Raw genomic sequence first — 14,944 nt, 5'->3', positions numbered from 1 at the left:
TTGACACTGGTTGTCCGCTCAGACGCTCCATAGTTGTGTCCTTCAAGTGACAGCGGCATCATGGCAAATGCTGGTAGCAGGGTATCTATTGAAGGAGAAACTATGCGATATGCTGAATACAATTCTCAATCTAAAATCAGGAGTGAAACAGAAATCGACAAAAGACTTGTAAGTATATTTTGTTGTTTGAATTTTTGGTGGATAACAAGCGCTGGTTATTTCACAGGCCTGCAGCTAAGATAGCTAGCTAGCTAATGCCAGAACCTTCTATTTACTAGCAATTAGCTGGTGGATAGTTACAGTACTAGCAACAGAAGGTTGGTTGTGTCATCACGGTGATGAATCTAGCAATCGCCAGTAACATGAATGTCATATAACAGGCTGTGATGTAATCAGTCGGCTGAGTGACTCAGGCTTGCAGTTAATTTTTGTTGTTGACTGGTGGGAAAAGTACCCAATTGTCATACTTGAATAAAAGTCAATATACCTTAATAGAAAATGACTCAAGTAAAAGTCACCCAGTAAAATAGTACTTGAGTAAGTCTAAAATTATACTTAAGTATCAAAAGTAAAAGTAGAAATCATTTAAAATTCCTTATATTAAGCAAACCAGTCCGCACCATTTAATTTTTGAAAATTGTATTTACGGATAGCCAGTGCACACTCAGACAATTTACAAACGAAGCTTGTGTGTTTAGTTTGTCTGCCAGATCAGAGGGAGTAGGGATGACCAGGGATGTTCTCTTGAGAAGTGCGTGAATTTAACAATTTTCCAGTCCTGCTAAGTATTAAAAGGATTTGTAGTGAATACTTTTGTGTGTCAGGCATAATGTATGGAGTAAAAAGTACATGATTTTCTCTAGGAATATAGTAAAGTAAAAGTATAAGTTGTCAAAAATATAAGTAGTAAAGTACAGATACCCCCAAAAAGCTACTTAAGTAGATCTTTCAAGTATTTTTACTTAAGTATTTTACACCACTGTTGACTGATGGATTGTTGTATTGATATTGTTCTGTATCTTCAGGGTGGTACTCTGATAGCGGTTGGCCTTGGTGTTGCTGCTGCAGGCTTTGCAGGTAAGAAATAGTATAATATACACATACACACACACACCTTGCTACAGTTTGTATGCCAGATAATGTGATATAACCAAAGATTTTTGGTGTTAATTACAAGTTTGCCCATACAAACCGCGGCCATAAATTCTTTAACTAACCTGGTATTGGCGATAATCACTTCGTTCTCGACCGGCTCGATTTGGTCTTATGTAGAAAATTTGGAGCCGGAGCTAGAAAATGGTATATCATACACTACAGTTGAGGAACAGTGGGTAAGTAATTCTGCTTTGAAAGTTGATAAACTTGTAACCACACTTTTGAGAAAATGGCCCTTGAATATTTTGTAAACCTACTGGAGAGTTCTTCTTTGTCTACACCCATTTATCAGTGTTCACACCCTCTTAAGCCTTAGCCCCACCCATCTCTTTAAGGATATACATGTGTTAAACAGTGTGTACGATAGTGTATTAAACAACCAAATATTTCAAGACTAAAGCCTGGTTAATACTACGTCTATCGACATGTCTGTAGACAGTTGTCGCAGTGACATCATGAACATTCTATAGTCATCTGACATCAAACTTGTCTATAAAAAAGACGCGCTACATGACATCAGCAGCCTGGTGGTCCAAAATGGCATCACTGCTGTACCACACCAATAAACCCATCCGTTAAACAATTAATTTAGTATATGTCAGTCTAACAAACCAGGCAACTAAAGGCAACTTTGTAAACAATGTTTTTGTTCATTTCTAGCTTGTTAGCTAACGTTAAGTTAGCTGGCTAGCCAGTTCAAATAATGACCATATCAGAGCTGAAACATCTTAACTTTATCTTATTTACAAGTTAATGATGAGCTAATTACAGAAAATAATTTACTGTTGTGAGAGTGACGAAATAAACGCAAGGCATTCTACCGGAGAATTTTAGAACTTGGACACGGTCTCATTGACCTAATGTTATATCCTAATTTTACTTTGGTGCAGGTCATGTTGTGCTTTACATTTCCATCTCTGGTAAACACATAATTTCAAATAAAATCAACGTTTATTTATCACATGTACAGGATACAGAAGGTGTAAACGGTACAGTGAAATGGTTAATTCCATAGGAGTCTTTTGTTTAGACATGTAGCTAGCTAGCTAAACAATGAACCATAATCCCAACTCATAACGTTACTACCATGCTTAAATCTGCAGGTAGCTAAAGCTAACCAACTAGGTTAAATGTTAGCTAGCTAACATTAGGCTATAACTAGCAAAGCAAATGGCTTTCTGAGATACAAATACAGTTGAAGTCATAAGTTTACATACACCTTAGCCAAATACATTTAAACTCCGTTTCACTTTTCCTGACATTTAATCCTAGTAAAAAATTCCATGTCTTGGGTCAGTTAGGATCACCACTTTATTTTAAGAATGTGAAATGTCAGAATAATAGTATAGAAGCATTTATTTAAGCTTTTATTTCTTTCATCACATTCCCATTGGGTCAGAAGTTTACATACTCAATTAGTATTTGGTAGCATTGCCTTTAAATTGTTTAACTTGGGTCAAACGTGTCAGGTAGCCTTCCACAAGCTTCCCACAATAAGTTGGGTGAATTTTGGCCCATTCCTGCTGACAGAGCTGGTGTAACTGAATCAGGTTTGTAGGCCTCCTTGCTCGCACACACTTTTTCAGTTCTGCCCACAAATGTTCTATAGGATTGAGGTCAGTGCTTTGTGATGGCCACCTTGACTTTGTTGTCCTTAAGCCATTTTGCCACATCTTTGGAAGTATGCTTGGGGTCATTGTCCATTTGGAAGACCCATTTGCGACCAAGCTTTAACTTCCTGACTGATGTCTTAAGATTTTGCTTCAATATACCCACAGAATTTTCTTTCCTCATGACGCCATCTATTTTGTGAAGTGCACCAGTCCCTCCTGCAGCAAAGCATCCCCACAACATGATGCTGCCACCCCCGTGGATCACGGTTGGGATAGTGTTCTCCGGCTTGCAAGCCTCCCCCTTTTTCCTCCAAACATAACGATGGTCATTATGGCCAAACAGTTATATTTTTGTTTCATCAGACCAGAGGACATTTCTCCAAAAAGTATGAGCTTTGTCCCCATGTGCAGTTGCAAAACGTAGTCTGGCTTTTTTTAATGGTGGTTTTTGAGCAGTGGCTTCTTCCTTGCTGAGCGGCCTTTCAAATTATGTCAGTATAGGACTCATTTTACTGTGGATATAGATCATTTTGTACCTGTTTCCTCCAGCATCTTCAAAAGGTCCTTTGCTGCTGTTCTGGGACTGATTTGCACTTTTCGCACCCAAGTATGTTAATCTCTAGGAGGCAGAACGCGTCTCCTTCCTGAGTGGTTTGACGGCTGTGTGGTCCCGTGGTGTTTATACTTAAGTACTATTGTTTGTACAGATGAATGTGGTCGTTCAGGCGTTTGGAAATTGCTCCCAAGGATGAGCCAGACTTGTGGAGGTCTACAATTGTTTTGAGGTCTTGGCTGATTTCTTTCGATTTTTCCATGGTGTCAAGCAAAGTGGCACTGAGTTTGAAGGTAGGCCTTGAAATACATCCACAGGTACACCTCCATCAGAAGCTTCTAAAGCCATGACATTTTTTGGAATTTTCCAAGCTGTTTAAAGGCGTAGTCAACTTAGTGTATGTACACTTCTGACCCACTGGAATTGTGTTAAAGTCAATTATAAGTGAAATGATCTGTCTGTAAACAATTGTTGGAAAAATTACTTGTCATGCACAAAGTAGATGTCCTAACCGACTTGCCAAAACTATAGTTTGTGAACAAGAAATTTGTAGAGTGGTTTAAAAACGAGTTAATGACTCCAACCAAAATTAGAAATGTATAATATCTGAACATGTAAGCTAGTCTCGTACCCATATACATGGATGAACGCTTCTCCCTCTGTCACAGATGCCATGGTTGCCCTTAGTTTGAAGATGTAATCCGGAGACAGGTGTTTTATGCAACAGCCTTCTGTGTGTTCACTTTGACTCCCTCATCAAATACCAGAATTTTCTTAATCTCCTTAGCTATCAAACTCTGGGCATTCCACTGATTTTAAAACTCGGTCACCTTCTTCCGTGACAACAACACTTGAGCACCATTTCATATGACTGTCTGGTTCAAAGAAAATGTTTTTACCTAAGTCAGGGATTTCCTCATTGCCTGATTAATTTTCAGAGTCAGCATGGCACGATTGTCCTCCAGAACAGTGGTTCTCGTCCTGGGGATCCAAAGGGGTGCACATTTTTGTTTTTGCCCAAGCACTACACACCTGCTTCAAATCATCAAAGCCATTTGAGATTTTGAGCACCTTTGGATCCCCAGGACCAAGATTGAGAACCAGTGCTCTAGAAAGTGGAGAGCATTAGCAACACCTTTGCAGTTCTTTGTGATATCTTTCAAAAAAGTCGCATTAGAAAGGCTTACCAACACATTCTGAGCAGCTCATGCATGTTATAGACAGAAGCATGCTACATGGCAGACCAATCCGAACTCCTCTCTCGGCATGTCCAGCCCATCAATAACCTCAGCAAATCATGGCTAGCGGGAAGGTCATAATTTAACAATTTTATTTGCATGTACAGATGGCATACAACTTTTTGTTATTAAAGCTCATGAAAGTTCACATGTTCCAGAAGCCATTTCTACCATAAAAAATGCATTTAGATTTTCTTTTAAATGCTTACGTTCAAATGTCTCGCCTGTGAAGTCATGACGTGCAACATATGCCTAGTTTCCTGAAACAAGTCACAAATGTCAGCGTACAGTTGCAGGTGGCAAATCCATGTTTTGTAACGCAAGAGACAGTTCGTCACCATCTTAGCTGCCCACATCTAGCATTTCACAGCATTTTGCAGGAACTAGTTGTTTCTATGCAACACTACACATATGCAAGAGGCATATCTCACTTGATACAAAACATGGATTTACTATCTTTCTGAGTTTCCTCTGGTGTTTGTAGAACCACCTGCAACTATACACATGTATAAGATACGTTTTTCCAGAATCAAGATCGAAGAGAGTACCGCCAATACCAAGTTAGTTGAAGAATTTATGGCAGCGGTTTGTATGGACAAACCTCTAACGTCCAGTAATGGACACCCAAAATCTTTGTACGCCAGATAATGTGATATAACCAATCACACATCCATGTGATTTAGAAAGTTGGATGTCTTACAAAACAGTATATTCCTGTCATTTTATACAGTGATAGTACAGATATCATGTTGCAGAGCGCAGCAGTGAATAGGCACTGCCATTATCCGCATTGGTACAAGAGTGTCAGTCAGCACAGCTGTTTTGTATAGTGGTTAATAGTAAGGCAGTGTGTGGTCTGCCAGTTGCCACAGAGTTCGGGTAATGTGAGGTCAGTGTTAGTTGTCGTGGCGGCTTTGAGGAACAGCACAGTCTAATTATCCTCTCAATGTAAATGGAAAGGCCAGCAGCAGGCCATCCGTGCACGTGCGTGTGTGCGGTCCCTTCATAGTTGATGGACTTTCAGCTTTGTAGTTTTAGGAAAACAGAACTTCCAGGCAGCCTGGAGGTGGAGTAGTGGATTTACACCGCCCACTCAGAACATGTCAGTCACCAGGTTATAAATAATGCCCTGATTACTCCCTGAGCTTAGCAGCATGGCTCTCATACATGACTGAGTGGTTTTGTGTTTTTCTCTTGGAAACCAGCTCCTCCAGAGGGGTTTCTGCTAACTTCTTGTGTGTGTGGACTTTATAAACAGAGAATGTTTGGCAGGGTATAGATGCTGACTGGCTCTATGTGGGTTTGGAGAGTGACTGCAGCTTACCAACACAAACACTGACCCAGTACACACCGATGATACACACACACACACACACACACTCCGATACATGTTACGCATAGAAGACCAGTCCTTATAGCCTTTAGCCGTGCCCTTATCCTACTCATCCTCTGTTCGTCTGGTGATGTAGAGGTTAATCCAGGACCTGCAGTGCCTAGCTCCACTCCTACTCCCAGGTGCTCTCATTAGTTGACTTCTGAAACACTAAAAGCCTTGGTTTCATGCCTGTTAACATCAGGAGCCTCCTTCCTAAGTTTTTTTATTCACTGCTTTAGCACACTCCGCCAACCCTGATGTCCTAGCTGTGTCTGAATATTCTGAAATTTCCATCCCCAACTACAACATTTTCCGCCAAGATAGAACTGCCAAAGGGGGTGGAGTTAGCCTGCAGAGTTCTGTCATACTATCCAGGTCTGTGCCCAAACAGTTCGAGCTTCTACTTTTAAAAATCCACCTTTCCAGAATTAAGTCTCTCACTGTTGCCGCTTGTTATAGACCCCCCTCAGCCCCCAGCTGTGCCCTGGACACCATATGTGAATTATTTGCCCCCCCATTTATCTTCAGCGTTTGTACGCTTAGGTGACCTAAACTGGGATATGCTTAACACCCCAGCCATCCTACAGTCTAAACTACATGCCCTCAATCTCACACAAATTATCAAGGAACCTACCAGGTACAACCCTAATTCCTTGAACACGGGCACCCTCATAGACATCATCCTGATCAACCTGCCCTCTAAATACACTTCTGCTGTCTTCAACCAGGATCACTGCCTCATTGTCGCGGTCACACAACCACCCCTCATCACTGTCAAACGCTCCCAAAAACACTTCAGCGAGCTGGCCTTTCTAATATACCTGGCTCGGGTATCCTGGAAGGATATTGACCTCATTCCTACAGTAGAGGATGCCTGGTTATTATTTTAAAGTGTTTTCTTCACCATCTTAAATAAGCATGCCCCTTTCAAAAAATCTTGAACTAAGAACAGATATAGCCTTTGGTTCACTCAAGACTTGACTGCCCTTGACCAGCACAAAAACATCCTGTGGCGTATTGCATTCGCATCGAATAGCCCCTGCGATATGCAACTTTTAAGGGAAGTTAGGAACCAATATACACAGGCAGTTAGGAAAGCAAAGGCTAGCTATTTCAAACAGAAATTTGCATCCTGTAGCATAAACACCAAAAAGTTCTGGGACACTATAAGTTCCATGGAGAATAAGAGCACCTCTTCCCAGCTGCCCACTGCACTGAGGCTAGGAAACACTGTCACCACCAATAAATCTACGATAATTGAGAATTTCAATAAGCATTTTTTGACAGCTGGCCATGCTTTCCACCTGGCTACCCCTACCACGGTCAACAGCTCTGCACCCCCCACAGCAACTTGCCCAAGCCTCCCCCATTTCTCCTTCACCCAAATCCAGATAGCTGATGTCCTGAAAAAGCTGCAAAATCTGGACCCCTATAAATCTGCTGGGCTAGACAATCTGGACCCTCTCTTTTCTAAAATTATATCCCTGTTACTAGCCTATTCAAACTCTCTTTCGTATCGTCTGAGATCCCTAGGGATTGAAAAGCTGCCGCGGTCAGGCCCCTCTTCAAAGGGGGAGACACTCTAGACCCAAACTGTTGTACACCGATATCCATCCTGCCCTGCCTTTCTAAAGTCTTCGAAAGCCGAGTTAACCTCTCTGAGCACGGAACCCGGTAGCGGGCTGAAATTCCACAACATACGGTGATCGCTACATAAATAGTCATATTAAACATTCATGAAAATACAAGTGTCTCACATGTATCGAAAGCCTACAATCTTTCTAATCCAACTGCGTTGTCAGATTTAAAAAATGATTTACTGCGAAAGAATACGATGCGATTATCTGAGTCTAGAGCCCCATAAAATTAAAAATTCAACCAGCACAGGCGTAACATAATCACAAACTGCATTAAAATAAATTGTTTACCTTTGACGATCTTCATCTGTTTGCAATCCCAATGCTCATTGTTACACAATGAATTATATTTTGTTTGATAAAATCCGTTTTTATAGCCTAACACAAAACATTTTGTGAACTTCTTGTGTCGTGAATTCCGTCTCATTCCATTTTCGACGACACATTCCAGGTAAATAACCCACACAGAACGTGACTTTTCCAGTCATGTTTGGTTTCATTGCAATCAACTGGTTTGTTTGTAACACAACCAAACCTGATGGGCCATTTCGATTTGAAGACAACAAGTAATGACATCACTGTGCACTAATGATATGACCACTGTTTCGTTGATTGACTGTATTTTAACCCAATGACCACTGATCGTCTTGAAATCTAGCCTGGTAGATAGCCAATGAGCTGAGGTAAGCGGCAATATGCAGTGGTTGTGTGTTGGAAGACCAACCCATGTCGTAAACTCCAGCGTAAAGAGAGTCATTCGCTATTGTAGTTTTATTCCGTAAGGAGCTCCGCATTTTACGCAATGCATTGTTTTGGTAAACGCGCAGATTCAGCTGTTTATATATCAATCAGTATGGCGACTAAGTCAGGGAAAGTTAAATCTAAGTCTAGATATACAGATGTGTACACAATTTTAGAAGAAATTGATCGGAAAAGTGAGACAGAGATTGTTGTAGGGCGATTCATTTAGCGATTCCCAAGTGGAGGAATATTTTTTGAATGGAGAGGACACCGTTGTAGCCACTGTATAATCTGTAACGTGCCTGCAGAAGAGGAACAATGTCACCGTTTTGGACTGGTAAGTTCTTCTCATGCTAATGCCGTTGTTTAAAATTAATAACATAAAATATTATTTGTGAAATGAAATAGCCTATTTGAGGCTGTTGAGGGGAGGGCAGGCCCACAACAATGGCCAAAGTGAAATGGAGACAGTAGATACAGCTGGTCTGTTGTAATATAATAAAGACAGTAGATCTAGCTGGTCTGTCATAATATAATAGAGAGAGTAGATGTAGCAGGTCTATAATAATATATTCAACCTTATGTTCCCTGCATTGTGTGTGTGTTAGAATACCATTTTGGCATGTTGTATATAGTTATTTGTTTCAAAATGTATACCTTCACCAATTTGGCCACTTGGGTACATTTGGGCTACTTGTGTGGGACACCTGGGTGACTTCATGATAAATGTCATGTAGCACACTCATTTTGGAAGTTATTATTCTGAAACTTTGCACAAGTACTGTTGCCCTCATATATTTTTTACTGAAATGGTCCCCATCATCCTATCTGAATGTTTGTTTTATCTTGTTCATTTTAAAGATGATAATAGAACAATAAAAATACAAAACGTGTGTTTTTTTCATTGTATTATCTAAACCAGATCTATTGTGTTATTCTCCTACATTCAATTCACATTTACACAAACTTCAGAGTGTTTTCTTTCAAATGGTACCAAGAATATGCATATCCTTGCTTCTGGGACAGAGCTACAGGCAGTTAGATTTGGGTATGTCTTCAGGCGGAAATTGAAAAAAGTAGGGGGGTAGCTCTAAGTTAAGCAGCTCCAATCCAAAATTAAATCTAGAATCGGCTTCCCATTTCGCAAAGCATCCTTCACTCATGCTGCCAAACATACCCTCGTAAAACTGACGATCCTAACGATCCTTGACTTCAGCAATGTCATTTACAAAATAGCCTCTAACACTACTCAGCAAATTGGATGTAGTCTATCACAGTGCAGACCATTTTGCCACCAAAGCCCCATATACTTCCCACCACTGCGACCTGTATGCTCCTCGTTGGCTGGCCCTGGCTTTATTTTCGTCTCCAAACCCACTGACTCCAGGTCATCTATAAGTCTTTGCTAGGTAAAGCCCCGCCTTATCTCAGCTCACTGGGCACCATAGCAGCACCCACCCGTAGCACGCACTCCAGCAGGTATATTTCACTGGTCATCCCCAAAGCCAACAACTCCTTTGGCCGCCTTTCCTTCCAGTTCTCTGCTGCCAATGACAGAAACGAATTACAAAAATCACTGAAGCTGGATTCTTATATCTCCCTCACTAACTTTAAGCATCAGCTGTCAGAGCAGCTTACTGATCATTGCACCTGTACACAGCCCATCCTACCCAACTACCTCATCCCCATATTGCTCTTTACACCCCAGTATCTCTACTTACACATTCATCTTCTGCACGTCTATCACTCCAGTGTTTAATTGCTAAATTGGAATTATTTCGCCACTATGGCCTATTTATTGCCTTACCTCCCTAATTTTACTACATTTGCACACACTGTATATATATTTTTATATTGTGTTATTGACTGTATGTTTGTTTATTCCATGTGTAACTCTGTTGTTTGTGTCGCACTGCTTTGCTCTCTTGGCCAGGTCGCAGTTGTAAATGAGAACTTGTTCTCAACTGGCCTACCTAGTTAAATAAAGGTGGGGGAAAATAATACAGGACAAGAACATAACTGTGGTGAACAGTGGAAAGGGGTCTGTTTGTGTAGGCCAATAATTATGTACTGTGTTTCAGGTCGTTATGCCTTCCAGTTGTGGAAGCCTCTAGGACAAGTCCTGTCACAGACTGCTAAGAAGATGCCCACCTCCGTAAGTAACCCACTAACTTGGTTATGTGGTTCATCACAATCCTAAGTGGAGATGAAAACGTCTCTAACCATGTGTTTTTTTTGGGCAACTTCTAATGAACTCCAACTGATTGTTAGTATGTCTTGGTACACTGTATTCTGAAACTATGCATGATCAACGATGACACCCACTGGTTTTGCTGAAAACTCTCCCACCACGCTACAGACGCATATTTGCAAATCTGGGGGATTCATGAATTGCCCCATCAGATAGTCACCAAGCACCAATGTTTGTGGTATAGTACTTAGTCCACTGACTGTCTGTAGGATGGGTAGTTGGTGGACTGACTCATGGTCTTCAGTTTCCCCTGCTTCACCTGAGTTATGGCTCCACAGACCAAAGGCCCCCAGACAGGGTGATGCACCCACTGCCCTCTCTCGTGTGTGTGTGTGAAAAATAAAGCAGTGTGTGACGTGAGATGGATGAGTGATCAGACCTCACACTGCGTGTGTCTGGCAGTTTCTCCCAGTGTGTACTGTGTGACAATGAGGCAGTGCTTGACCGAAGGGAGTTAATGAACCCTATGTACCACAGAATGCACTTCCACCCTTCTTACTCTAAGCATTTACACAAACGAGTAAAAAAGGATACATTTCTAGACAGTCCAGTCAGTGGGTGAGTTGAATCATTTCTAGGTGTGTGTGTACTTTCAGTACTAACATCTCTTCTCTCTCCAGACCTTCTCATCACACTACTATAAAGGAGGGTTTGACCAGAAGATGACTAAGCGAGAAGCCAGCCTCATCCTTGGTATCAGGTAAGACTGGCGGAAGTGTGTGTCATGCTCGCCTGTTTGTGCGGGTGTGTACCCAATGTTTTATTTCTGTCTGTGTTCATGCTAAGGATGTGTTTGATTTCTCTGTGTCTTTGATGGGTTTATATTAGTCATCTTTCTTTTTTTTTTTAGTTAAATTTTACACTGTCAATCAGGGAGAAGAGAACAGAACACCTGAATAGTTTAGTGGTCAGAAGAACTCGATGTTCTTACTGCAACTTGTGAATGTGATTTGACCACTAGATGGTGCTGTAATCTTGTGCTAAATCTGTGTGTTGCCCTATTTTGTACATTCTACTAATCCCAATCCTGTATCTCTCCCCCCCTATAGCCCAACCAGCACCAAGTCCAAGGTGAGAGATGCCCACCGGAGGATCATGGTCCTCAACCACCCAGATAAAGGTCAGTTGACAGTTTAATCCAATTTACTGGACATGAGAAAAAACAGATTGGAGACAACTGAGTTAATTATACAGTGATCTCCTATTACTGGTTCTTGTGTGAACAGCATATCACCTGTCTTTATTGAACCCATATACAAGGTGTTTTTCCCAGCGTCAGGCTTGTGCACTCGCCCCCTCTATTCTATCAAGGTTAATGGCCTCCCTCGGTCTCCCTCTCCTGAGAGGTGTGTACACGCACACACAAAGTCACGCTCATACACAGCAGCTAGTTTTACACACCCGTCCACACTGTGTTTTTCCCTCTCCTGAGAGGAATACACACACACATACACACAGCGTGTAGTTTTTACTCAGTGTGAAATGAGAAATGGCCTGTGGGATTCCTCTCTGACTGGGCGATAAGGGCTGAGATGACAGAGAGAGAGAGAGAGAGGGAGGAGTTAGAGAGGGGGACAAAGAATAAATAGGGGATGAAATATGGGGCTATAAGCTCTATAGGGTCACCTGTAGGAACATCCATCAATACTGTCATCCTTGGATATGGCTTTGTGTTCTGTTTCAGGAGGTAGCACAGTATCTATTATAGTTAATTTTCATGTGTTTGGTTACTGGGACATCGATGGAGAAGAGAGGGTAATAACCCACAGCTTCTCTGTCTGTCAGTCAGTCAGTCAGCCAGGTCTGGGCAGGAAAGAGTGGACCGATTCCTGGTCAGAGTAATGGATTGGAATGATTGGCTAATTACCTCTCATTATTTCCTGTATTTGAGCCAATAAGGTCCAGTGAGCAAGATGACGCGATTTCAGAAAGGGAATCAGACTGCTCTCTATTTCTGCCTCTCTCGGCATCTAGCCCTGTTTTTAGTGTCTTTCCTTCCCTGTGAGTGTGCTGAAGGCCGTGCCAGGCCGGCTCTGTGTTTGTCAGTGACTGATTAGCAGACTAGTTGAGGCCTTCGTCAGGCCCTGCTCTCTGTCACTGCAAACAATAACACTCATTTATTACCCTAAACACACACATACAGTTCTGCTTCTGCTGACACAAAACACACCACCGGGGGGGGGGGGGGGGGGGGGCCAGTATACAGACATGGCTACTAAGAAAGTGTTGTACACACACACACACACCTGTGTCCTCAGGCTGTCTTGGTAGTGTCACACAGCAGACTACTACTCCCAGGATGCTGTACTCATTGACCCTGTGAGCTGAGCAGACCACTCTGCCTCAGAACACACACAAATCTCTATCATGTGTTTTCAGAGCAGTATGGTGGGGGTAGGAGACGAGGAGAGGAAGTCACTTTAGACTATTAGTATGCGACCCAACCTCAGTTTGTGCTAGCTCAGCATACACCCATTTCCTGTGCTCCATAGTGATTAGTGTTCCACTGTGTGTTAAAGCACTATAAAAGGTGATTGGATGTGACTTAGACTGCTAATGACTGAGCCTACTGAAGTCCTCTACTCCTGACAGTAGATGTCACTGAGTTGTTGTTTTTTTCATGCCTGGGGAAACACATGGCTTGCATGCCATGTGTAGACTGTTATATTGTTCTTACCTGGAATGGATAGAGGGGTGAGAGAGATGGAGTGGGGGTGGGGGGGAGACAATGGGAGGAAAAAAGAAGATTAAACAGACGGGCATTGATGAGAAGCGGATGTGTGTTCTCTCTCCAGGTGGATCTCCTTACATGGCCGCCAAGATCAACGAGGCCAAAGACCTGCTGGATAAAGACCAACGCCGCTGATAAAAACTACAGCCCCCCATCACCCCTCTGACCTCCTGGACTACAGTATACTACAGATCTATTTATTCCAGCCCTAAGACATTACCATCCCCAGAGACTATACTGAAACATTTTTCGTGAACAAGGATATCTTTCAAGTTGAAGGTCGCCTGTAGTTAACTTTACAAAAGTCAACATGTCAACTGTAGTCTGTTGTAAATACACTGTACCATAAGATACAAGATAATAATATTCCATACAATAAGAAATTCAAACCTTTCTGTTAACTTTTTATTCCTCTGTGTGGTAAAGACATTATGACCACTGTGAGATTAACAACACACTGACAGAGACCAAGCCTAGCTGAGCAGTGTGTGTGAATAACACGGTTAGTAATTTATCAAAGTTTGCTGAATAAAGCATTTTCTGTAATGGTAATCAATGACTCATTATTGTGTTTCTGTGATTAGTCCCTTTCCTCTGCGCTGAGATGCCATTGTAGTAAATGACTAACAGTGCTGCAGCATCTGATAGGAGAGGGAACATTGGGTAAGAGCTGTTTTTGAAGCTCCTGCAGTGAGCTGTGACACTTTACTTTAAGTGAGCCATTTCACCAGCAGCTTGCAGTAGGTTTTTCCACATATCTAGGAGGAAGGCTAGACAGCCATGTAATCTGCACCATGTTGCAAATGCCTTCATTCCAGCATGCTTTAGCTAGGCATCATTAAAAATCACCTCATTATGGTAGAATGCAGTTCCCAACTGATGTTCCAGTGAACCATGTCCGTCTCTGTTGGAAAGCTATTGATTAGCATGTCGAGCAGCGATGGGCAACTTTTATGGCGGTGGCGGCCACAACAAAACCAAACTCATATTTTTATTGGTCCGTGGGCTTACAGAACGGGTCGCCAGTGGCCCATCCCTAATGTAGAGAGGGTGAGTGCGTCAGGTGTGTGTGATAGTGTCTGCACTGTTCGTGTGTTGCTGTAGTACAGGTTAGGGCTCTGTGTGCTTGGCTGATCTCTGCTGTCCCTCCTGTGGATGGGTCTATTTCTAGCTTTCCTCTCCCTGTGAAGAACCCACATGGCCCTCCTGAGCCTCTCTCTCCCTGACCCCTTTCTCCCACTGCCCCCCCACCCATCAGGGTATCTTTCCATTACCATGTGTGAAAAGATTTTGCTTCGCCAGCTTCCTGCTGTCCAAAAGGTTTGTTTTGCCAAGCTGTGCGGTACTGCCATGCTGGAGAGAGGGGAAATTACTCGCTTTTACAACCCACACCTCATAAAAACTCTAACAGCTTGTGCACTATACATATGCAGGGCTCTGGGAATTTGCCGCAAAAAAAAAGAAAATGTAACTGCCAAAATAAAGGAAACACTTGTAAATGAGGATAAAGTATATTGAAAGATTGTGCTTTTTTCGCACGTCTGGTTCCTGAGTTAATTAAGCAATTAAAAGCATCCCATCATGCCTAGGGTCATGTATAAAAATGCCCAGTTACCCATTATTTTGGCTACCATGGCTAGAAGAAGAGAT

The 14,944-nt window shown here is 42.1% G+C and overlaps 1 protein-coding gene across 1 annotated transcript; it reads left to right on the top strand.

Annotated features, from left to right (window-relative positions):
- Nucleotides 1–13,846, top strand: dnajc15 (DnaJ (Hsp40) homolog, subfamily C, member 15). Its single transcript, XM_021579452.2, has 6 exons — nt 1–168; nt 1,026–1,077; nt 10,394–10,467; nt 11,184–11,263; nt 11,613–11,683; nt 13,359–13,846. The coding sequence occupies exons 1-6, from the start codon at nt 61–63 to the stop codon at nt 13,427–13,429; spliced, it is 456 nt and encodes a 151-aa protein (XP_021435127.1). The 5' UTR covers nt 1–60; the 3' UTR covers nt 13,430–13,846.
- Nucleotides 13,847–14,944: the final 1,098 nt, after the last annotated feature.

The sequence above is a fragment of the Oncorhynchus mykiss genome, chromosome 22, assembly GCF_013265735.2.
Source record: "Oncorhynchus mykiss isolate Arlee chromosome 22, USDA_OmykA_1.1, whole genome shotgun sequence".
Classification (NCBI taxonomy): domain Eukaryota; kingdom Metazoa; phylum Chordata; class Actinopteri; order Salmoniformes; family Salmonidae; genus Oncorhynchus; species Oncorhynchus mykiss.
Note: the sequence above shows the minus strand (reverse complement) of the source record. Positions and strands in the feature narration are given on the sequence as shown.

What these genes read in the sequence shown, in the direction of transcription:
- dnajc15 (XM_021579452.2), top strand. Translation starts at nt 61, where the DNA reads ATGGCAAATGCTGGTAGCAGGGTATCTATTGAAGGAGAAACTATGCGA. An exon ending in CAGAAATCGACAAAAGACTT is followed by an intron (nt 169 to 1,025) that starts GTAAGTATATTT and finishes CTGTATCTTCAG; the next exon opens with GGTGGTACTCTGATAGCGGT. An exon ending in CCTCAACCACCCAGATAAAG is followed by an intron (nt 11,684 to 13,358) that starts GTCAGTTGACAG and finishes TTCTCTCTCCAG; the next exon opens with GTGGATCTCCTTACATGGCC.